The sequence below is a fragment of the Periplaneta americana genome, chromosome 17 (assembly GCF_040183065.1).
Source record: "Periplaneta americana isolate PAMFEO1 chromosome 17, P.americana_PAMFEO1_priV1, whole genome shotgun sequence".
Taxonomy (NCBI): Eukaryota; Metazoa; Arthropoda; class Insecta; order Blattodea; family Blattidae; genus Periplaneta; species Periplaneta americana.
The window spans coordinates 6250537-6276307 of record NC_091133.1 but is presented as its reverse complement, the minus strand read 5'-3'; the positions used below and the strand labels follow the sequence as shown (position 1 = coordinate 6276307).

General features: G+C 34.6%; 1 protein-coding gene across 3 annotated transcripts in view; it reads right to left on the bottom strand.

The window, feature by feature from the left end:
* LOC138693265 (zinc finger protein 723-like) overlaps positions 1–25267 on the bottom strand; it is a 31384-nt gene extending 6117 nt beyond the window's left edge. The window contains exons 1-4 of one of the 3 annotated variants that reach the window (XM_069817110.1): positions 19957–25267; positions 4631–4731; positions 4370–4507; positions 2256–2335 (exon numbers count right to left, since the gene is read on the bottom strand). In XM_069817110.1, coding sequence (XP_069673211.1) covers positions 2256–2335; positions 4370–4507; positions 4631–4726 — 314 coding nt within the window. In that variant the 5' untranslated portion in view covers positions 4727–4731; positions 19957–25267. Of the gene's footprint in view, positions 1–2255; positions 2336–4369; positions 4508–4630; positions 4732–11110; positions 11200–19956 lie in introns of those variants that run through there. The other 2 variants (XM_069817109.1, XM_069817111.1) reach the window with 2 other exon arrangements.
* Between the last annotated feature and the right edge of the window lie 504 nt (positions 25268–25771).

Sequence of the window (25771 nt, the reverse complement as noted above, 5' to 3'; positions counted from 1 at the left end):
GTCTGTATGTTTGTTACCTTTTCACGCGGTAATGGCTGAACGGATTTCTATGAAAATTGGAATATAAATTAAGTTCGTTGTAACTTAATTTTAGGCTATATGGCATTCAAAATACATTTTTAAAAGGGGGGTTTATAAGGGGGCCTGAATTAAATAAATCCAAATATCTCGCTTATTATTGATTTTTGTGAAAAATGTTACATAGCACAAGTTTCTTTAAAAATAATTTGCGATAAGTTTTATTCCTTGAAAAATTTTAATAGGACTGATATTTAATGAGATACATGAGTTTTAAAATTAAAATAACTGCCATCTAAGGCCGTGTAATGAATTAAAAAACAAATGACTTCGTCTATAAGGGGCCTTGGACAGAAACAATCGAAAGCTATGAAAGATAGCCTACAGAGAATGTTTCTGTGTATGTATGAAGTAATATCGGAAGCTAAATAAACCGATTTGTATAATTAATTATTATTTCACCATTGGAAAGTGTAGTTTCTCTAGATGGATATAATGCTATAATGTTATTACAGTAACTTCTGATATAATATAATATAATATAATATAATATAATATAATATAAAATGTAATATAATTATTTAAGTTATTTGAATGGTTCAGAACCATAGTGGGTCAAGCGCCATTTACTGAATACGTAGAAAACAGGCTTAAAATTAAGTTATTAGGATACCATAACTCAATGGAAACCTATAACAAGTAAAATAAAATATACACATTAAATCTAAATGATGTCAATCTTCATTAAACTATGGTTGTATGTAATAAAAATTAAGAAACATGTTAAAGGAATTGTCATTGCACCAAATGAGTGTCTCTGGACCAAAATGATCGCTTTTTAATTATTTGGATGCAATTTAAATTAAGTAACATATTAAACGATTTATCCTTCTATCAAACACGAATGTTCCCTGGATCAAATGTCCTATTTTAATTATGTAATTACTTTATATTTATTTCTAACGGGTGCAGCGGAGCGCACAGTTATGGCTAGTATCAAATAATAATAGTACAGACGAATATATTCTTTGTTGGTGTCTTGGTTTTTTGGACCTGTTCTTGGGGTTATTAGCAGCCTTGATTGAGAAAGCAACATTGAATAGACCACATCAGCACTGTTTCTTTTTTTTCACTTGGATATTTAACGACGCTGTATCAACTACGAGATAATTTACAGTCGATGGGATTGATGATAGCGATAACTTCACCAATTGCTGGATAGACCTCCAGTTTTAGAGCTATTCCAAATCACATATATATTATTTTCTTGCAAATAAAGTTTCCAGATCTATCGTTATATACACAACTTCATCCAATGTCAAATCCCCCACAACTTCTTACGTATATAAATAGATTTGATAATATTTTATTCTAAAAATAATCTATATTGTTGTGTAGTCAGTTGTCCGAAGAAAGGTTTGAACCTCACAAGTAATACCAAGAAGGCACCCCTTATGAGGCATCTAAGCCAGGTGATAATGAGGAAGGATGGTCAGTTCCTTTTTTTTTTTAGTAGGTTATTTTACGACGCTTTATCAACATCTTAGGTTATTTAGCACTTGAATGAAATGAAGGTGATAATGCCGGTGAAATGAGTCCGGGGTCCAGCACCGAAAGTTACCCAGCATTTGCTCATAATGAGTTGAGGGAAAATCCCGGAAAAAACATCAACCAGGTAACTTTCCCCGACCGGGAATCGAACCCGGGCCACCTGGTTTCGCGGCCAGACGCGCTAGCCGTTACTCCACAGGTGTGGACGTGGTTAGTTCCTTTCTCCCCAGTTACATACATCGTCGACCAGACACATATTACACTAGTCAGACTTTAGATGTATACAAACAATTGTTCTTCCTCTGACACATAACGTCAAGTGGAATGTACTGTCTGATAATAGATGTACATATCAGACAGAACTTCAATTAGAGAAGTAATCAAAATGTGATTCGAAATTACAATATGACCAGGTAAATGTGTATGTTTCAATTGTTATAAAAGAATTCTCCCTTTTAGCAGTCTCTAATTCTGTTTCCTGCACCTAGATTTTGTTGAAATATTACTCACTAGTCCTAACTATGTGGGAGGGCGTGATACTGAAATTAAGGAAACAGAGGCCATGCTCGGACACTGGATGTACGGTTAAGGTTGTGACCCTAACAATATGCGATTGAGATGCGAAAATAAAACTGTATTGCTGTAGTGGGTGGCACACTTGAAAATATACTGCACAGTACACTCACCTCTCACGAAACAATTCATCCTCTGAACATACTTCCACTTTCCGTTCCTGCTGAACTCTGTCGAGATCAAAAAAATCTTCCTGAAAAAGTGAGTAAATAATGAAGAGATTACCATCTGGGTCACCAGTTTCCTAAATCAAAGACATAACTTTCGAAACCTAATGAATGCAATCTCAGTTTTCAGTAAGGTTGTAATGACTTCTATACAAAATCGAACTGGTGATCCCAAACTGCACTGAAATATTATCCTTCTGGTATTATTTTTATTCAGGCTATTTTGCTATATTCAAAAGCATTGGAATCAAGTTTCAACCTTGAAAATATGTGCATGATATGCGTAAATATAACACAAAACACATAACAAGAATTTGTTACAATATTCGATGCAAATGAACAGTAAAGAAGTATTTACTGACATATGAATACTTTTAGCTGATCTATCACTGTTGAACAGGGGTGATTTCTCAGGGCATGCTATGCTTGCTGCGCAAGCCCAATATTTTCGTAGAATGTGTATTTCTCAAAATGGGATTACATATATTAAAATTTATTTTGATTTTTGGAACATTATATAGGCGTAATACCATCCGCAGGTTGCACACCGCAAGTATCGCAACGCTTGCTCGTTTCTTGGAGCTACAGGAAAGACGTAGAAATAGCAAGAATATGGTGCGCGCGCAAGTGCCTTCCTCCTTAGTCAGTCCTAGGCGCACATGCTTCTGTTGTGTGTTGTTTGAAGCTCTGGTCCGAGTGCTACACCAACGACTATTTAACGTTACACAGAGCAGTATTGACAGTGGGAATGTGCTGTGATTTGTGAGTGCAATGTAATTGTATGAGCGGAATGCATGTATTATTAATTCTTAAACATTAATTTGAAGTATTGCAATGAGTTCGGAATTGTGTGTTATTGAAACGTTACTATTAAATCCATTTTCCCGAAGGACTATTCAACAGAAGACAGACATTATAGAGAATATGTGCGCTTGTTCAGTGCAGCTCAATACAACAATGTGCATTGGTTGGCAGGGTCGAAAAAAACTAAATAAACTGTTTTGTTGGGCACGTTTGTTATATTATATCCAACTTCTACATCTGATAAGCGAATATGATCCATGACTCACAATGATTTCATAATGAAAAAAAAAAAAAACTATTTAGGCTATGTGAGTCTGATTATTTTTATTAATTATGAATTATTATACCCTCCCATCTTTCCCTATGAATAAAAGAGCAAGCCTAATTTTTCTGACTAGCATTCGCCCCTGCTGTTGAAAGTTTTATTTTCAAAGTGTAAACTCTTCAATATGACTTGTTCTTTTCAGACAACATAGCAGAAAATAAAAATTTTGCTTCCACACATGCAAATTGGCCTTATTCAGTATAACTATAAAATAATACGTAATACAGAAAGTTCTAGTGGACTGAGATTTACATCTCGGAATGGATTGAGAGATGGAACCTGAAATTTGTCATCGCAGAAGTTTATAAAATATTAAGAAACCAGATTTGTGAGATCAAATTCCGTAATAAACAGTGTTAATGCTGATTTTATAAATGCAAGTCCAGACAGCAGTATAATATACTATACAAAATATACTATGAATCCAGTTCAGAAAGGACAGCAGATCAACTACTCAATAGTATGGCGTATTTTCACATATTTGGTTGTAAGAAAATAAACCCAAGCAGTAATAAACAAAGTTGTATTATTATTATTATTAATTTTCTATAAACTTACTTCTTAATACACTTAGAGAACTTACAAATCTCTTGTCAGTTTTGGATTAACCTATCAGCTTGAACCTATCAATGAATGTCAGGCACAGTAATTGATAGACCAGTACAAGAAAAAAAATTTGTAATGTTAAAATGAAATCCTGTCCCAAGGCACAAGAACTTTCTCCATATAATCGAGAAAATACGCTGTTAACTACCAGATATATAAATTTGCGAATTATTATTCTATTTCAAATCTAAAAATGAAAGCCATCCAAATTCAGAAACCATTGGGAGGGGGGGGGGGAACCTAATATTGCACACTGTTAATGGCTTTGACATTAATAAAAATGCACTACCTTTATATCTGTATACTGATAGCGAACAACACTTACCTCAACTTCAGATTTCACGAATCCAAAGCTCGTAGGCACTGGAGTGTCTTCAACTTTTATCTCTGTTTTTATATCATAGCTGTGGTCCACGCATTCTGCCTTCATGCCTGTCACTTCCAGATGCAATAACTTTCCTTCCTACAGAACATAAAGACATCATTAATGACTTTATTTAGTTGTTTTAAAATTGACGTCATTTATATTAGCCGTCAATGGCTGTTATTGGCTAACAGAAAGAAATAGAGAGACTTTTCACTTTACCTCTGATGAATTCTTATTTTCTTCTATTTCGTATGTGTCATCATGTGCCTCTATGTCCAACAGATCAACCTCAGGTTTCATCTTGATTAAATCCATCACAACTGAAAGGAGAGATTATGTGACTGACAAGAAGGGAATTCAATTTCTTATTTAGGATTTCATATTTAGAAGACATTAATTGGTCAACTTTTTCATGACATTTCTGTCGTACACTGTCCCAATATACGCCTGTTGTTTTTACTGCGAGTAAATGTAAAGTATATAATTTGTTACTAAGTGTTTCTTTCTTTTTGTGTAGAAATTTAATTTAATTTTTCAACCAGCATAATTGGGTCTGTTCTTTAGTTTTCTTAGCAGCTATTGAATTATAGTTGATCTTAATGGTTGCATATTTTGGAATCACCTTGTGTTGAAGACGTTTCTTGAACCAAAGATTCGCCTTAGTTTTATGTAGTTTCACCTTAGTGTTCAAGTAATTGTACGCAAGTTTTTTTTTCTTTTTTGCCTGACTGGCTTCAATAAATGTAAATGTCATATTGAGAGTTCAGGTAAGTTCGAGAATTATAATATCAAATAGTCTGTTTTATTTTCAGTCTATCACTTATCAAGTTATGGCAGCAGAAGTAGATTCTGTTACATCATTACAAAGCATTAATATGCATCACGAATATTTTAGACTTTTTTATGTATGTCATCTTCAGGTGAATGTAATTTACTAACAAACAAGTACAACTGAACGTAGATGAAAAGATATAAAGACAAAAAATACATATAAAACACAAGTAAAAATTCACAAGTAAAGTTTTTAACCTTGCTTGCTCATTTGAAAGAGGTTAAATGGCGTCAAACATAGTATTAAATTAAATTAAAGCAATCAGATAAAAACATTCCAGTAAAATTAGATACAGTATATTTTAAAAGGCAAACAATGTGCCAAAGTTGAAGAATTAAAATGTTTTAAATTATATTAAACTGAAGGCTAAGGCTTGTTCATTTGAACTTATCTGAACTCACAATATGACATTTAAATTTATTGAAGCCAGTAAGGCAAAAAAACTTGCATACAATTACTTGAACACTAAGGTGAAATTACATAAAACAAGGCGAATCTTTGGTTCAACAAACAATGTCTTCAACACAAGGTGATTCCAAAATATGCAACCATTAAGATCAACTATAATTCAATAGCTGCTAAGAAAACTTAACAACATACCCAATTGTGCTGGCTGAAAAATTAAATTAAATTTCTACACAAAAAGAAAGAAACACTAAGTAACAAATTATATACTTTACATTTACTCACAGCAAAAACAACAGGTGTATATTGGGACAGTGTACAACAGAAATGTCATGAAAAATTTGTCCAATTAATGTCTTCTAAATACGAAATCCTAAATAAGAAACTGAATTCCCTTCTTGCTTTCAATCCTCCACAAACTACACCACAGCAAACACCTAATCCCAATAGAATAACTAACCCAACCGATTTGACTTTTTCGCCATCTGAATCAGAAATCCTTAACAAAGGTTATAAACATAATTATGTTGCTAGTGACAAAAACAAAATCCTCGAAGATTTGGCTATTGAAACAGAACACATTATACAAAGTAGCTCTCATGAAAATAAAGAACACTTAAGATACCAAACCTCCAAGATCATTACATAATATGTGAATGATCCAAAAACACAAAAACAAATACAAGAAGCAAAATCTGAACAGAAGAAAATTATTAAGTTAGGAAAAAAACTTAATCAAAATAAAGTAGTACACATCAAGGCAAATAAGTCTGATTCCATTGTCTTCATGAAAAAATAATACATAAACAAAACTTTAGAATTCATCACTAAAAATCAAATAATAGAACTTAAAGTGGACACTACTCAACAATATCACAAACAAATTAAGCAGGCTATAAAATCAGCACTGGATCTTATTCCACCCTCAAAATCTTATAGATATATTAATCAAAACCCCAGCATTCCTACATTGAATAGGTACTTTATTTACCTAAAATCCATAAAACGAATCTATTAATGAGACCAGTTGTCAATAGCATGCAATCTCCAAACCATAAAATCAACTCTTTTACAGTTTTTGAAAAAAAAAAAAAAAACTCTTCCTATAGATAATAAATACACTCTTTCAAACACTCAACAACTAATTCAACAATTGCAAAAACTAAAGGTCAATAAACATGACAAGATGCTATTCCTTGATATCGAAAATCTCTACACAAATATTCCTCTAGATGTAACAATTCAAATCATTGTCACTAAATTATTAGACCTTAAAACTGACCCAGATTTAGTTAAACAATTAGAAAATTTATTACACATTTCCTTGCATCAAAATTATTTCATTTTTGACGATAAGATATACAAACAAACAAAAGGTTTACCTATGGGTGACTCTTTATCAGGCTTCATAGCTGAAATCTTCCTCCAAAATCTAGAGAATCAATACATTCCGAACATACAACAACAACAACAACAACAACAACAACAACATAGTATTAAAACATACTTTCGGTACGTAGACGATACTTTCATCATACACAATGGTACTTCGCAGCCAGAATCAATTGTTGACACCTTTAATAGTTTACACTCAAATATAAAATTTACTTTCGAAGAAGAATTACACAGAAATATTAATTTCCTTGACTTAACCAGCAAAATAAATATCTCTAAATTTATCATAATATTTACCGAAAGCCCATGTCAATCAACTACACTATAAACTAAACATCCAACCACCCATACTCTCACAAGTTATGTAAATTCAGATATCTAGTTGACCGTTTAATAAACACACCACTCAACCAAAAAGCTTATACCAACGAACGTAAATACGTATATAATATTACTAGCTACAGAGAACGGTTTCAATAAAAATATGATTCAAAACTATATTCGAAATAGAATTAGAAAATTAAGAAATAAGATACCTACTACTTTACAACCCACAGGACCTAAAAAAGTCACAGCATGGCATCCTATGATATATGTTGGAAAAATCAACAACCTACTTTCAGCTTTTTTTTTTTTCAAAAAAGAAAACATAAACATCACGTACGAAACTAATAATAAATTGAATAGCATAATTCCCAATAGACATTTACAAAGTGGTATATACCAACTGGATTGCACAAACTGTAACAAGAAATATATAGGCCAAACCAAACGAAATTTCCTCACAAGGTTTAAAGAACATAAATCAGATTTCTTTAACAACAGAAATAAATCAAAATTTGCCACACACCCAATTTATACCGGCCATGAACTTAATAATATCCATAAAACATTGAAAATACTGAAAATAGTGAACATCCTATACCTTATTAATACCGCTGAGGAATATTTCACAGTAAAAAACCATAATCATAATATACAACTGTTCAATGAACAGATACCAAATTTACATAACCCCCTACATCGTATTATAGAATAACTGCTTATTGATTAATTTAGCCTGTAATTTCCTTTCCGTGCTATGTTCATATAAAACTCATGTCTACCATGTAACGCCAAGACGAGAAGGCTAGACCCTCTGAAAGCCTCCACTGTATAATTTTCGTGAGTATTAATATTTAATTTTAAAGCTTTTTTGGGCTTTAATCACTTAATTCCATAAAAATTCTTAAAACATACTTTGATTAATTTTTCCTCATATCAATGCCTCTCATTGCAGCGAAAAATTGAGAATGACTTTACATCTACCTTCTACAGAATTTCAACATGTTGAACATTGTATTACAAATGAACAAGCCTCGGCCTTCAGTTTAATATATTTTAAACCATTTTTATTCTTCAACTTCGGCACTTTGTTTGCCTTTTAAAATATACTGTCTCTAATTACAACCATATTCTACTGGAATGTTTTTATCTAAATACTTACTTACTTACTTACAAATGGCTTTTAAGGAACCCGAAGGTTCATTGCCGCCCTCACATAAGCCCGCCAGCGGTCCCTATCCTGTGCAAGATTAATCCAGTCTCTATCATCATACCCCACCTCCCTCAAATCCATTTTAATATTATCCTCCCATCTACGTCTCGGCCTCCCTAAAGGTCTTTTTCCCTCCGGTCTCCCAACTAACACTCTGTATGCATTTCTGGATTCGCCCATACGTGCTACATGCCCTGCCCATCTCAAACGTCTGGATTTCAAGTTCCTAATTATGTCAGGTGAAGAATACAATGCGTGCAGTTCTGTGTTGTGTAACTTTCTCCATTCTCCTGTAACTTCATCCCGCTTAGCCCCAAATATTTTCCTAAGCACCTTATTCTCAAACACCCTTAACCTATGTTCCTCTCTCAGAGTGAGAGTCCAAGTTTCACAGCCATATAGAACAACCGGTAATATAACTGTTTTATAAATTCTAACTTTCAGATTTTTGGACAGCAGACTGGATGATAAGAGCTTCTCAACCGAATAATAACAGGCATTTCCCATATTTATTCTGCGTTTAATTTCCTCCCGAGTGTCATTTACATTTGTTACTGTTGCTCCAAGATATTTGAATTTTTCCACCTCTTCGAAGGATAAATCTCCAATATTTATATTTCCATTTCGTACAATATTCCCGTCACGAGACATAATCATATACTTTGTCTTTTCGGGATTTACTTCCAAACCGATCGCTTTACTTGCTTCAAGTAAAATTTCCGTGTTTTCCCTAACCGTTTGTGTATTTTCTCCTAACATATTCACGTCATCTGCATAGACAAGAAGCTGATGTAGCCCGTTCAATTCCAAACCCTGCCTGTTATCCTGAACTTTCCTAATGGCATATTCTAAAGCGAAGTTAAAAAGTAAAGGTGATAGTGCATCTCCCTGCTTTAGCCCGCAGTGAATTGGAAAAGGATCAGATAGAAACTGACCTATACGGACTCTGCTGTATGTTTCACTGAGACACATTTTAATTAATCGAACTAGTTTCTTGGTTTTTATCTAAATGCTTTAATTTAATTTAATACTATGTTTGACGCCATTTAACCTCTTTAAAATGAGCAAGCAAGGTTAAAATTTTTACTTGTGTTTTATATGTGTTTTTATCTTTATATCTTTTCATCTACGTTCAATTGTACTTGTCTGTTAGTAAATTACATTCACCTGAAGATGACTTACATAAAAAAAAATCGCAAATATTCGTGATGCATATTAATATATTGTAATGATGTAACAGAATCTACTTCTGCTGCCATAACTTGATAAGTGATAGACTGAAAATAAAACAGACTATTTGATATTATAATTCTCGAACTTATCTGGACTCTCAATAACACATTTAAATGGAGTATGGCTGTTTTATTTATGGCTCAGCAAATAAATCTAAATTACGTCATTTAGATACTATACATCACCATGGGATACAACTTTCTACAGGAGCCTTCCGAACTAGTCGGATAGCGAGCCTGTATTGTGAAGCAGGAGAACCATCACTGTATCGACGTAATGTCTTGTTGTGCTCATATGCTGTTAAGCTCCGCTCGCAGCCTGAGCACAATTCTTATGACTCCTTTCACCATTCGTCTCTTTACTGCCGATACAGTGAATATCCACGGGTACTTCGCCCAGCAGGTGTGCGGTTTCGAGAACTGCTCTCTGAGCTGGATATACATCTCCCATGAGTTGGCACACTGGAGTATACCACCACTCCACCGTGGATTATGCGACGTCCTATGTTTGATGTAAGTCTGAGCTGATGTTTTAAGAATTTTACACCAGCTTTTGTTTATAGACTTCGTTTTAGTGAACTTTTATCACGATATCCAAATTATTCATTAGTTTTTACTGACGGATCCCGGATAAATGATTATGTTGGTTGTTCCTTCGTTACAAATGGAGAGATATTTAAATACAGACTGAGCCAATATATTAGTGCTTTTACTGCTGAACTCTATGCTTTTTACAGAGCTTTATTATATTTAATTAGGCAACCCTGGGGCAGATTCCTTATCTGTTCTGACTCTTCAAGTACCATTCAGTCCTTGCAGTTTTTTAATTTTGATGTCCCAATTTTTCCCTTACAAAGAGTTATTAAAATACTACTTCTAAAACGAATTTAGCTCACCCCAAATATATAATGTAAAAGGTAAAGGTAAAGGTATCCCCGTAACTTGCCATGAAGGTGCTTGGGGGGCATGGACGTAGAGCCCCATGCTTTCCATGACCTCGGCACTAGAGTGAGGTGGTGTGGTCGGCACCACGCTCTGACCGCCTTTAACCCCCGGGAAAGACCCGGTACTCAATTTTATAGGAGGGGCCGTTCTGAAAGTTTGGCAACGAGAAAAAAATCCTGTCACCACCTGGGATTGAACCCCGGACCTTCCAGTCCGTAGCTAGCTGCTCTACCAACTGAGCTACCTGGCCGCCCCAAATATATAATATATATTAATAAAAGACAAAAAAAGCAAATATGAATACAACAATAATTGCACCAAAGGAAAAACTGCCAATATTCACGAATACATACTTATCTCTACGAAGTAAAAGGATGGAAATTAACCACACATCAATTTCCTGAATTCCAAGTCGAGAAATTAGTATACACATTACACAATGATATTGAACGACAGATTCTACTACGATCAAGTGTACCGTGATTACCAAAACAATCGAATAATGTGGTACATTATAAAACCGTTGCCTACGATAAAATCCAGGTTAAAAAAAAGTAACAAATAAAACTCGTAATTAAATAATGATAGACATCAGTGCGGGTTAAATAGTTACTTCCGATGGATTGACAGGGAAGTATCGTTTTCGTCTTCATAAACCCGTTTTTGCGATAGTAGCCTCTGTCGGCAGTGTATACAACTTTAACGACAAGTCACTAGATCTATCGGTTTTGAGTGCGTGTCTAACGAAAAGAAAAACGAAATAGCGACCAACGACTTTACTGGAGTTTTTATTAATCGTCTGGAGACAAATTTATCGGTTTTTACGTTTTGTCGTTTTAAATGTTTGTATTAAGATGTGTCTGGAATCATTTTTAATTTGACAATATTTTTAAAATAAAAATTATAAATTGTTTTATTTAACGATTAAGATGTGTCTGGAATCATTTTTAATTTGACAATATTTTTAAAATAAAAATTATAAATTGTTTTATTTAACGACTTTCGCAACTGCCGAGGTAATATCAGCGTCGCCGATGTGTCGGAATTTTGTCCCGCAGGAAATCTTTTACATGCCAATAAATCTACAGACATCAGTCTATCGCTTTTAAGATACTTACAATATTTTAACATTTTTTATAATACATCACAAAAAGTTTGGAAACACCCTATTTTTCGAGGTTTATCCATTTTATTTTTTAGTTTTCTTTAAAATTACTGAATGTAACTAATAAAATAATTTAACATTGTTTGAAAACATGCATTTATTTGATAATTGTTATTGACTAAACAAGCAAGATTTCATATAAGAACAAAATGAACAAATTGAATAATTTAATGAAAATCACAATTGAAATTTGATATGAATTGGACGTGAAACCACGTTTTTTTAGAGTACTAGTACTTAGTAACACCCTTCGGGCTTCAATCAATGCAGCAATACGTCCTGACATGCTGCTAATAAGGTCATAAAGTACCTGTTGATCGACATGGTCCCACTCTTCAACAGCGACCTCTCGGAGGTCTTGGACGATCTGTACAGGAGGATTGCGTTGTCGAATGGCAGCTTTGAGCCTGTTCCAAGCATGCTCTATCGGGTTCATATCAGGTGAACATGCTGGCCACTTCATTCTCCTGATAAGAGCACGCACGAGAAACTCATCCACACGTCTTGGTGTCCCCTAGCATTATCGTCTTGAAAAATTAATCTACCTCCAATCTGTCTTTGGAATGGCTCAACGATGGTTTCCAGAACCTTGTTACAATACAATTCTGCCGTCATATTACCCTCGACTGGCATCAGATGTGTACGACGTCCATGCATGATGTGCCCCAAAAGATGATGGAACCCCCACCTTGTTGGTAATGTGGAACTACATGGCGAAGTCTTGCAACATTACCCGACTCTCTCCAGATGAGAATTCGTCCTGAATCTGGTTTAAAGCAAATTCTGGTTTCATCCGAGAACAGTACACAATTCCACCAATTGAGATTCCGGTTTTCAAGTTGCCTCGTCCATCTCAATCTTGCAATTTTGTGTTGTTTGGTCAACGAAAGTGCTCGCCAAGGACATCTAGCATGCAGATTGACTTCATGAAGACGGTTCTGATGGTTTGTGTGGCTACAGTCGAGCCGTTCTTATTTCCGGCAGCAAATCACACGACAGCTTCTGGTCAGCTGACACGCTGCTTCACTGGCAGTGATTGTCGTCAAGGTTATGCAGACGACATACCGCTTCCAGCTCACGGTGGATGTTACTGTGTTGTCAAGTCTACCCTTGTACTCTTAACGAAGTTTTAGCACATGTCTAATCTTAAACATCGAACGAAAAATTATTTCCTACGATAAATAATTAGCAGGGAAAGGATTTATATGTAAATACATATTTACTTATAAAGCTAATATAATTTATATTTTGCATTATCTTTATGTTTCACAATGTGTAGGGTTGAAAAATCCTACTTTTATTTTCCATATTTTTCCATATTTTAGAGTTTAGTACATATTTTCGTTAATTTCCATATATTTTCCATATTTCATATAAAACAGTCCATATTATATTAGGTTTAACAATAAAACAAAACAAAATTCCATTAACTTTTAAAAATACATTTCAACAATAGAGATTTAAACACATGTTCAGTAATCCCTTTAACATCAGAGTTATTTGAAAATTAGCAGTCCTATCAACAATGGGAAAGTAAGTTACAAAACTGTATTAATTTAATTTAAAATTTTTAACAGACTTCAGTTGTGCAGCTCAACAGTTAAATGCCAGTCAGAGTACACATAGGTTCAGTTTTGTAAATCATACTATAAAGACGGTAAATATGCCAAAAGTACGTCATTCAGTCAATTTAAAATCAAAACTAACAAGTTACATTTCAGAATTTAAAGAAGATGGTTTATCAACTGACAATAAAATATTATTTTGTAATTTGTGTCAGTGTGCAGTATCATCTACACAAAAGTTCCTGGTGCAACAACACATTACAACTAGTAAACATCAGGCCAACAAACAACTAAATTCCAAGCAGAGACAATTGTTTTTAACACAACCAACAACATCGAATGTAAGATCTGAGTTTAACATCGACCTGTGCCGTTCTCTCATCTCTGCTGATATTCCTCTCTACAAACTAAAGAATAAGGTCTTCAGGGAATTCCTTGAAAAATATACTCAACATACAATCCCGGATGAGTCAACACTTAGGAAGACGTATGCTCCATCCATCTACGATGAGACAATACAGAAGATAAGAGATGAAATTAAAGATAGTTCAATTTGGGTTTCCATTGATGAGACTCCCGACAAATAAGGTAGACTTGTTGGTAATGTAGTTATCGGTTTGTTAAGTGAACAATATTCTGAACGAATTCTTTTACATTGTGATGTTCTAGAAAAGTGCAATAACAAAACTATAGTTAAACTGTTCAACGAAGCTATGGGTATCCTGTGGCCAAAGGGTATTATGTACGATAATGTGTTATTCTTTATTAGCGATGCTGCCCCTTATATGGTCAAAGCTGGACAAGCATTATCTGTTGTATATCCTAAATTGACTCATTTTACTTGTGTGGCGCATGCATTTCATCGTGTGGCAGAAGTGGTCAGAGACAATTTCCCTAAAGTAGATTTGTTGATTTCATCAGTGAAAAAAGTATTTCTCAAAGCTCCCAGTAGAGTTAACGTGTTGAAAGAAATGTACCCTGAAATTCCATTGCCACCAAAGCCAATTTTAACTAGATGGGGTACATGGCTAGAAGCAGTTGAATATTATGCCGAACATATAGACTCTATTAACAATGTTCTCCTTGCATTGGACTCTGAAGATGCAGTCTCAATTGATACTGCGAAAACAGTTACCTGTGACATAAGTGTGAAGAATGACTTAGCTCACATTCAGCATACATTTTCATGCATCATAAAAACGCTCAAAAGTCTCCAAAATAGGCACCTTTCACTATCTGAAAGTTTTGAAATTATAAATAGTACTGTGGAACAACTGAATCGTGGTAGAGGTAAAGTTGCAGATGCAGTAAGAGCTAAGGTGGACACTGTACTTTCAAAAAACCCTGGATATGAAGAACTACAAAAGGTTGTTGCTGTGATGAGTGGTGAATCAACAGTGAAGATTAACTTGGACTTATCCCCAGCAGACATTGTGAAATTGAATTATGTACCAGTTACTTCTTGTGACGTCGAACGCTCTTTTAGTCAGTATAAATCTATCCTCAGAGACAATAGAAGAAGATTCACTTTTCAGCACTTGAAAGAAATGTTTGTAACCTATTGTTATGGTAACAGACAATAAAAATTGTGTTTTGTTGAAACTACATTGGAAGATAAGGTACGTCCATTATATTTTTTGTTTAGTTTGATTAAAATGTACCAATATTTAACGTACATAGTCATTTTTTTATAATTTTAAGTCCATATTTAATTCCATATTTTGGTAAAAATCCATATTTAATTCCATATTTTGGTAAAAATAACTACATATATATTTACATATTTCATATATTTTTAGTCCATATAAATCCGTTCCCTGATAATTAGTAATATATGAATACATAATATTATATATTATTGTTATTGTTGATCCTAGCGTCCCAGGACACAGAAGACTTACCATGTTGTGCTATAATTGGTTTTTCCGACCATTTGAAGAAACGATTTTCGTAAATACAGAAACAATATTAGAAATTACTATAATGGGAGAAAGCTGTAAAATATAATAAATAAACATTTTTTATGTGAATGAATAACTAAAACCACACAACCTGTAAAGTAAGTAAAATATGTTAGTATTAAACATTTTGTCATGATAAGTCATTGCTACATAAAAAATTACACGAAGAACCTTGCCTAACGGTATTGTTCAATTTAGAGGTGCTACGCCTAGATCGCTACAATCATTGTTAGTACCTGCCGCAGCCACAGTTCTCAGTTTATTTTCTTCTTTGCCGGATTGTCCGTACTTCTCTGTCGTTATTTGAGAAACCGTGCACTTGTTCACATCACACGCATTAGCTGTTTTTTGCACCACTTCCATTAAAGGCAATAAACTACCCTTATTTTACGTTCATTTCCGAAATAATCTCTAACGCTAAGAATCATTTCTCTGCTTTGCGAATTGATGGTCTTCCAACTCCTCCGCGGCATTGTGATGCTGAAAACTCAGCGATAACACAGCACTAACAACAATACCGACTGATTGTTCGACAACCAGCTATTAGAACTGCGTCCGTTCACTATTGGATTGACAGAGATTTAGCAAAACCGCTATTGTCTACCTTCTTCGCGCCAAAAGTCGAGAAGGCGTCGCCACACCGGAAATAAGAACGGCTCGACTGTATATTTGTACCAATAATTGGTTATACAACCCTTTGAACTAATGTGGCATTAATTGTAGGCCTCCTCCGAGACAATTATTGAATGTAGCCATCTTGCCCTGCTGTAGTTACTCGTGGCCGACCTCTGCGAGATCTGTCAGAGACTGTGAATGTCTCAGTACGTCTCCAGGTCTTTAATACACCACTAGAAGAAACTCTTAGACGTCGAGCTGTTTCCTGATATGGTAGGCCTTCTACAAACATTGCAATGATGCGCATTCGCGTAAGGGGTGGTAGTCGATGTGCCATTATTAATGGTTATAATGATAATTAAAACAGATTTAACATTTTAAACTTTTACAACACTATTCACCTTATGGAATCTTCACTTACTTGGAATATTTGAAGCTTATTGTTCTATTAGTGTCTGTCATTTGCTTTCACTGTTATTGTTTAATCAAAAGACAGATTACTTGAAGGAAAAACTGAATGAGGTAGAAACAAATAGTAAGAATAAAAACATTCGAGATTTATATAAGAGTATAAAGAAATTTAAGAACCGATAACAGGCAAGTGTAAACGTGATCAAGGATGAGAATGGTGATTTGCTTGCAGAATCTCATTCAATCCTGAACAGATGGGAAAACTATTTTGGGACCAAATACAAATGATCGGGAGGAAATTCAAATTGAAACTGCTGAGCCATTTATACCCGAATCCATACATTCAGAAGTTGAAATAGCGATAGAAAATCTGAAAAGGTACAAGTCTCCAAGTATCGATCAAATTCCAGCAGAAATAATACAAGAGTGTGGAATCGCATTATCTGGCGAAATTTATAAACTTGTACTTGCTATTTGGGAAAAGGAAATTGTACCAGAACAATGGAAGGAGTCCATAATTGTACCTATTTTCAGAAGGGGGACAAGACTAACTGTAGTAAATTTCTGGGAATATCACTTTTGTTGACGTCGTACAAAATTTTGTCAAATATATCCATTTGAGAAAATTAACTCCGTACGTAGATGAAATTATTGGGGCTCATCAGTGCGGTTTTAGGCACAATAGATCGACTATTAATCAGATTTTTTATATTCGACAGATATTGGAGAAAAATTGAGAGTATAAGTGTATAGTACATCAGATATTCATAGATTTCAAAAAGGCATATCACTCGGTTAAGAGAGAAGTTTTATATAATATTCATATTGAATTTGGTATTCCCAAGAAACTAGTTCGATTAATCAAAATTTGTCTCAATGAAACTTACAGCAGAGTCCGTATAGGCCAGTTTCTATCTAATGCTTTTACAATTCACTGCAGACTAAAGCAAAGAGATGCATTGCCACATTTACTTTTTAACTACACTCTAGAATATGCCATTAGGAAAGTTCAGAAAAACAGGCAGGGTTTGGAATTCAACGGGTTACATCAGCTTCTTGTCTCTGCAGATGACGTGAATATGTAAGGAGAAAATCCGCAAACGATTAGGAAAAACATGGAAATTTTACTTGAAGCAAGTAAAGAGATAGGTTTGAAAGTAAATCCCGAAAAGACAAAGTATATGATTATTTCTCGTGACCAGAATATTGTACGAAATAGAAACATAAAAATTGGAGATTTATCCTTCGAAGAGGTGGAAAACTTCAAATATCTTGGAGCAACAGCAACAAATATAAATAATACTCTGAAGGAAATTACACGCAGAATAAATATGGGAAATGCCTCTTATTATTCGGTTGAAAAGCTCTTGTCATATAGTCTGCTGTAAAAAAATCTGAAAATTAGAATTTAAAAAACAGTTATATTACCGGTTGTTCTGTATGGTTGTGAAACTTTGAGAGAGGAACAGAGATTAATGGTGTTTGAGAATAAGGTTCTTAGGAAAATATTTGGGGCAAAGAGGGAAGAAGTTACAGGAAAATGGAGAAAGTTACACAACGCAGAGCTGCACGCATTGTATTCTTCACCTGACATAATTAGGAACATTAAATCCAGACGTTTGAGATGGGCAGGGCATGTAGCACGTATGGGCGAATCCAGAAATGCATATAGGGTGTTAGTTGGGAGACTGGAGGGAAAAAGACCTTTGGGGAGGCCGAGACGTAGATGGGAGAATAATATTAAAATGGATTTGAGGGAAGTGGGATATGATGACAGAGACTGGATTAATCTTCCACAGGATAGGGACCGATGGCGGGCTTATGTGAGGGCGGCAATGATCCTGCGGGTTCCTTAGAAGCCATTTGTAAGTAAGTAATTATGTGAGTTATTGTTGAATCATTAACATCGAAAAGATGATAACAATGAATGTAAAACCAAAGAGGAATGTTATTGTTATTATACATGTTTACCACCATAATACAGAAAATATGTGTTTGCAAACATTTTGTGATGTACTAGTATTATAGAAACAGTATTTTCCTTGGTACAATTTCAAAACTTTATAAGAAGAACCTGCACAAAGTACCATGACATCTAGGTAACAGAATTCATATTAAAATAGCTAGTCCTATACTTCACGCCAGAAACACTTTGAGCATTTCGAAAAAAAAAAAAAAAAAAGTCATAAATACCAAATTTCCTGAAAGTGTCCTGTGGAAGATTGGATGCGTACATACGTTACTCTTCTGGCCTATGTGAATCTTTGTTTTCCACGTGCAGCAACAGTAGAACAGAAGGATATGGTTGATTTATATCTCTAAAAGTTACGATACATTTTTGCTATTGTTAATCTTACCCGCTTCTTTAGATACACTTTATTTTACTTGTAAATTGAATTTAGCGACTTTTGACATCTTATTTGGCGATTTTGAGGTGACGATTGTTGGCAGCACTGCCTATTGGTAGCCTATATTACAACTATAGAAATGACTACTGAACCTTTCCAGGCGACGTAATAATTCGAAATTTTCTCGGGCTTCTAGCCAGTTATTGATCCAGCGGCGTTTCGAATGATCAATGGCCTGTCTTATAATTAAGCACAAATTCTAAGTGTCAATATTTTCACTGAAAAATTAAGAAATGTGAGTTTAAGAACTAAAAAGAAATCTATCTCGATCATTTAAATGAATCTTGGGGAAGGGAAAGGATGAATATAATTTATACCTTCCTGAAAGACTCAAATACTCGAGAGTTAAACCAGTATACAAAGAGGAAGATAAAACGGTTGTTGCAAATTAATAGTCCCAAGATCAATATTAAGAACATCTTAAAATTGATTTCAATTCCCCAAATTAATAACATGTTTTTTTTTTACTTTTGGACTTTTTCAAAACCTTGACTGAAAACATAGTACTGAATACTTTATCTAAATATTGACCTACCTTGTGAGTACATTTATTTCCATAACGTCAAAAATCAAACATTTTGTATTCTGTATCCATATACAATCTGCTTAATATCCACATACAAATTGAGTCTTCAGTGCATGCTACTGACATAATATGACCCATCAGATGCAATAAATGAAATTAAAACAAGTCACAATTATATAATTTGTATTATCTAGGAAGCATATTTATGTATTTACACAAAACATCAGTAATAAATCATTGATAATAAACTTAAGCCAATGTTTTTCTTCTTTCAGAAACAAACCTGCCTACCACATTATATCAAGTGACAGACGTACAGGTTGCAGGGCTGGGCAGTATTTGAAATACTTGGATGTCAGTATTTTGCCTATAAACTAAATACAGTATACTTATATACTACTACAGAAAGGGCACTTCAAAAGTCCTGAAGCATGTTTGGCTGGTTAGTGGTCTGAGCCCCATGCAGTCACTGGCATTCCCTTTCCTGGCTCATCCTGCATGCATTTTGTTTTCATTTTATTTATTGTATATTCTTGTTCAAGACTTACATCAAGTGCAGAAAGGAGATTTTCGAGGACTACATACAAAGGCAGCTTCTATTTCAAGTTCTTCTTCAGTAAGCACATGATGTTTTCGTTTCCGGTCAGTCACAGAATCTGCTTTATTAAAGTTATCCAGAAATGTTATATTGTTTTTCGTGTTGGAACTGGCATACCAGGAAATTTAGTTTAAATGCTTGTCTTGTTTTGCTACACTACTTTCTGCACTTGATATATGAAGGGTACACGGGAAAAACGATCAAGGTCCATCAAAAATCGAAATTGAGTTAATAATGCTATCTTATAGTGGAAAGGAAGTACTATCATGTGGTCTAGCTAGTAATAAGAAATCATCGTTCTTGACATTCCACTACGTCAATTTCTATTAAATACACACATAACAATGCTTAAACTTTAAAATTCGTTTTCCTCGAAACTTTCCAAAATGGACCTTGATCGTTATTCCCGTGTACCCTTCATATGTCTTCTTAATAATTTACAACGCAGTTACCGGTAATATCTCACCATTACATAACACTATTGCTCTCTCTAATGAAATTTCACTCATGATTGCACAACACAACTGTCCTATTTCAGTGAAATCAATCACAACTGATTGTACACGGGAAGAGCGGCATGATTTTGTGGTGAGGATTGTTAGTAACTGCATGGGACATGGGGTGCCATCTGACTGAGCAATGCTTTGGGACTTTTAAACCGCCCTTATTGTATTTACATAATACATAACAATGTAGCCTATCTTGAGCAATATTTCTTATAGTGTATTTTCTTTGCCATAGGAAATTTTACTTTTTCTACTAACATCAACCTATAATATTAAAGGAGCAGTCAGTGATAAAATTCTAAATTTTGATTATATTATAAGATGTTTACCTAAGTAATCCTTAGATTAAGGCATTTGTCTCATCTTTCTACGCCTTTTAGTTTGTGAAATATTAAAGGTCTTACTGCAAGCTCTGACGTCATAACCACTGATCGCTTCATGACTGCGTTGTAGTTCCGTTTCACATACAGTGGTGTAGAATGAGTAAATACATATTCATATGTTACAGTCAGTTATTATTAACTCATTTAGGACCTATCACGTGCATATACTGTAATAATAATAATAATAATAATAATAATAAAAATTATAATAATAATAATAATAATAATAATAATAACTTACTCAACCTCTATCCCACTTTAAATCCCGTGTACAGTCGATTCTGTGATTAGAACGACTTGGGTCTGGTAAGGTTCAAACGGAAAAATTTAATATTTCGATCAATTATAATCTAAGTCAACGCCTTCACTCACTGAGTGAATGTATGTGAGATTGAAATATTCGTTATGAAGGGACTACAGATACATGTTTGTCTCACGTCAGCAATAAATTAGTACATGGTTTATATTATTCAACTTCCAACACATTTCTCTGTAAATCTTTCTCCATGTGTTTTCCTTCCTGCTGTATGTTTTCTTTCCCATTCATCGTTTAATGGCCTTCGAGTATTGGAGTCTGGAACCAGTTACATCTCTTTTCACGTTGTAATTATGGTCCATTATCGCAATCATAGTTTTTGTTACCATTCCATCATATGGAAAGTGTTTTCTCTTAGGAGTGTAAATCAATCTCTTGTTATGATATGATTGAAGTTTGCTGGTGTGACAAAACTGATTAGTCTGCCTTAGGTCTTTTAAAACGGCAGGGTTGCATACAACATTTTTAGAGCATTGTAATCGCTGATCAAGGTTCGATCCATTCCCTCTCGCTATTGTATGTGTACATGTGTGCAAATTTTTTAATATATCTCTATTCGTGTATATTACAAACATGATTTAATACAAAAATGAATCTGTCTTCTAAGTCGTCAGAATCATCTCCACATGTATAGCACATGACCACCATAAGTGATTTATGATGCTCTCTTTCCACATTTGTATTTTCTCATATGTTTTTGCGGCGGCTTTAAGGTTTAATGTGTCAAATGTCAAATTGATGGTCTATCCATTCATACTTGGTCCTTATAAATTTCCTAATTCCTCTATGGCGGTCCGACAGAAAGAGGGTAATGTTCATTTTTTCTTTTAGGCAATCTAGAACTTTTTCGCATGCAAGATTGCCTACAATTAGGCCCTTTTGCAGAACTACGAAGTCTACAATCTTATCTGAATCGAGGTCCATTACACTGTAAGTCATATAACCAGGTAAGTCAAATTGGTCATCACCAAGATTCGCACGTTTTTATCTTTTAGGGAATTATATATTATTATAATGTACCGAAGTACATATGATATTTCCATGCAGATATTCTGCGTCATCATACGATGAAAGAGTAATGGAACGGAGAAAAATTCTCTCCGGTGTGGCTTAGTGGATAAAGCATCAGCACGTAGAGCTGAAAACCCGGGTTCAAATCCCGGCGCCGGAGAGAATTTTTCTCCGTTCCATTACTCTTTCATCGTATGATGACGCAGAATATCTGCATGAAAATATCATATGTACTTCGGTACATTATAATAATATATATATGATATGCGTAAATCACTTCGTGATTTAAGACGGCGCTTATTCCGTCGGATCCCGGCCAACTAGTCACTCATAACAAGTGCACCTCAGCACATGTGTGGACTTTGGTCCTACGTTCATAGACATCTATGACGTAGTGCAGAGGGCGGCCACCAGAGGGAACCCAAGAGTTGGAGCTTAATCTGAGACGATTCTAACCGGCGCCGGGGTTGTATCCGGTGTGGCTTAGTGGATAAAGCATCAGCACGTAGAGCTGAAAACCCGGGTTTATCAAATCCCGGCGCCGGAGAGAATTTTTCTCCGTTCCATTACTCTTTCATCGTTTTAGGGAATTGATAAGTTGTTCATCAATCTGAAAATTACTACAACTACTGTTGGTTCTACGAATTTTGAAATTATTTTATAAATTGTTGTCTTGCCAATGAAATATAGTTGTAAAGTTTTTTAAAAATTTTCAAACAATTTTTACCTTATACCGCACAAGTATAACACAGAAGTTACTGCTATGCTTCACCTCCGTTCGAACGCCCACTCCCAATTATGGGCATTCTGGCACACTGCATTAACTTTCAGCAATGTTCCTGTTGTTCTTACCTAATATTTGTAACAGCGGAATGACAAATATTACACAAGAGAAACAAAACTTGTAATGCTGACCAGAATACAAAAAACACTTTTGGCACCCCATATTACTTTCTGTTTCATGTACAGCGTCCTCAGAATCTGATGAATTATAATTTGAAGTTTCTTCCTCTATTTGAAAAGCTCTAAGTCAGTTTCTGGCTCACCCACATTTGATTCACCACACACATTTCTTAGTGTCTTGCACCCTATCTCACACTGCACAACTTTGTTTATATTAGGTTCCTGTGAAGTTTCAGCCTCATAGAGAACTACACACACGTCAATATTTTAGCTATAGGTGCATCACTGCAACTTGCTATTGCTTCTTCGACGACCTTATTTAATTTATAAACAGAGGAACACGTAGTATCAGAACTGTCTTGGGGAGATTCTCCTTTCAAAAATAAGGGACAACAGTTTTCTTAATTTTCATAGGAGCTCTATTGTGTTTCATTAAACGTCTTTTTAGTAGAGACGATTCCTCAAAATCAATTTCATGGAAATAATTGGAAAACACAATAGCAGTTTTCGATTGTGTAAAACCTTTTCTGTTGATTTTCTTCACCCATGTTTTAAATATTTGGGCGACTTTCCTCTATTCGGAAATACATGAAATGATACCCCTTCTCCATATTGTGCTTTTGTTCTTCCCTCTGAACACGAAAAATCACGACACCACGGCATTTTAAACTGTATAACGATACAATTTCTTCTGTTTAGTCTACTGTAGTTCAAAATCGTTCAAATAAAAGAAAATAGGCCTACATAAAACCACAACGTTGGTATGTGCTGTTTTATGATTAAATGAAAAGCAAAATATGACTTCGCTCAATCACAACTAAGTCGGAAATTCTGTTCATGTGTACTACGGCGCGAGAAGATTATTTCATACAAAGCACTGCACTCGGCGATGTTCTCGGTCTACTACGCAATCACACCAGTTCAGTGGCTATGACGTCATAAGTATTTGTGCGGAGTCAGTAACTCAAGAACCATATCTCGCATTGACATGCGGCAAATTACATTCTACTTAGATTGAAAAACGTGTTTGATTAAAGCCAACTTAATTTTATCGCGGACAGCTCCTTTAATGTATCACACAGAAAATATAAAAAAATGATTAAAGTTTTAAATATCTTGGTTCAATTGTGGAGAAAAAACACGACAAATTCAGAAATTTAAAGAAAATTAATTGACGGTAGGACAATTGTTGGAATGTTGAATTCAATTTTATGGTATAGGAATATTTTGCAGAGCACTAAAAAATTAATATTTAATTCACTGCTACAACGTACTTTAATATACGGGGCAGAAAAATGGACAGTGACCAGACTACAAGCCGAGAGATAAATGGTGGTGGATGTGGATTTTTTGAGGTCAGCAGAATAACAAGAAGAAACAAAATCCGAAATAATAGAAACAGAGAAATTATGGAGGTGCACAAAAATATCTAGAAACAATAGATATGGGAGTTGGTATGGATATTTAAAACGAATGACAATGATCAGAATACCATGGACGATATTGAATTGGATTGCGGAAGGGACAAGAAAATGTTGGTTGGATGGGATTCGACAGAGCATGCAGAGAATAAGGCTAAGTGCTAATGATGCTATGGACAGGGACATTTGGCGACAGCAGATTCATTTGGGTTCAAAGAAAACTATTATATGATGGAATATCCCTAATAAAAACATATTATTACTATTTCGCACACATCACAACTAACAACCCATAAAATCACACAAACAGAACCAGTTAAATATTTCAAGGGATAGGGAATTCTACGAATTCCCAGCCATTTTTGTAAATTCATTTTAACTGTCACCACCGTATATAAAAAATTAAACGATATAACTACAGACAGTGCAAATTCATTTGAGGCATTGTTCACTTTTGCATAGAGCTTCTCAGGGAGGCTAGGGAGCTTCGTTGGTATAGAAACTGATAAAGGGCTGGAATGTCCCAGGTTTAATCACAAATGATTTCTACGAATACTTTTTAAAATATTTTCTCGCAAGTTTGCTGGAATTCAAGTTTGTTCAAGTGTCCCTGGTCCGGGAATCCCTTCGTTGAAAGAATTATAAACTCCATTCCTTCAAAGGTGAAATCAGAGTCATTATATCCACAATGTTAAATCAATCAGATTTAAGTATATTACCTAAGAAGCAGTGGCGGCTCGTGGGTATTGAATTCTGGGGGGCTGCATACAAAAATAAACCATACAACTTACCTTTTTTAAAGATTAGTTCCATGCGCCTTGTCTTGTAGGTTGCAAAAATTCTGGCACACCGGCGACGCTGATATAACCCCTACAGTTGCGAGTGTCGTGAAATAAACCATAATTTAATTTTTTATATGCAGATTTGAACCTTAGAACTATCTAACTGGCTATGTTGTAGTTGGTTGTATAATATATCTACATGATACATCAATAAATGAAAAAAACTGAGCCAGAAATTGAATTCAGGATCTTCAAGAGTACGCACCAGGGTGCTTGCCTAATTTATTGTGATATTGTTACATGTTTCAGAGTCCATTATATTTTGAAAACATTGTAGAAATGGCTCCTTGTTCTCATGAACAATATTTACTGTTCTTATTTTAAAACTCCATCTTGTTGCCCCAGCTGATGGAATTGTCTTTGAAACACTTAATCTAATACAG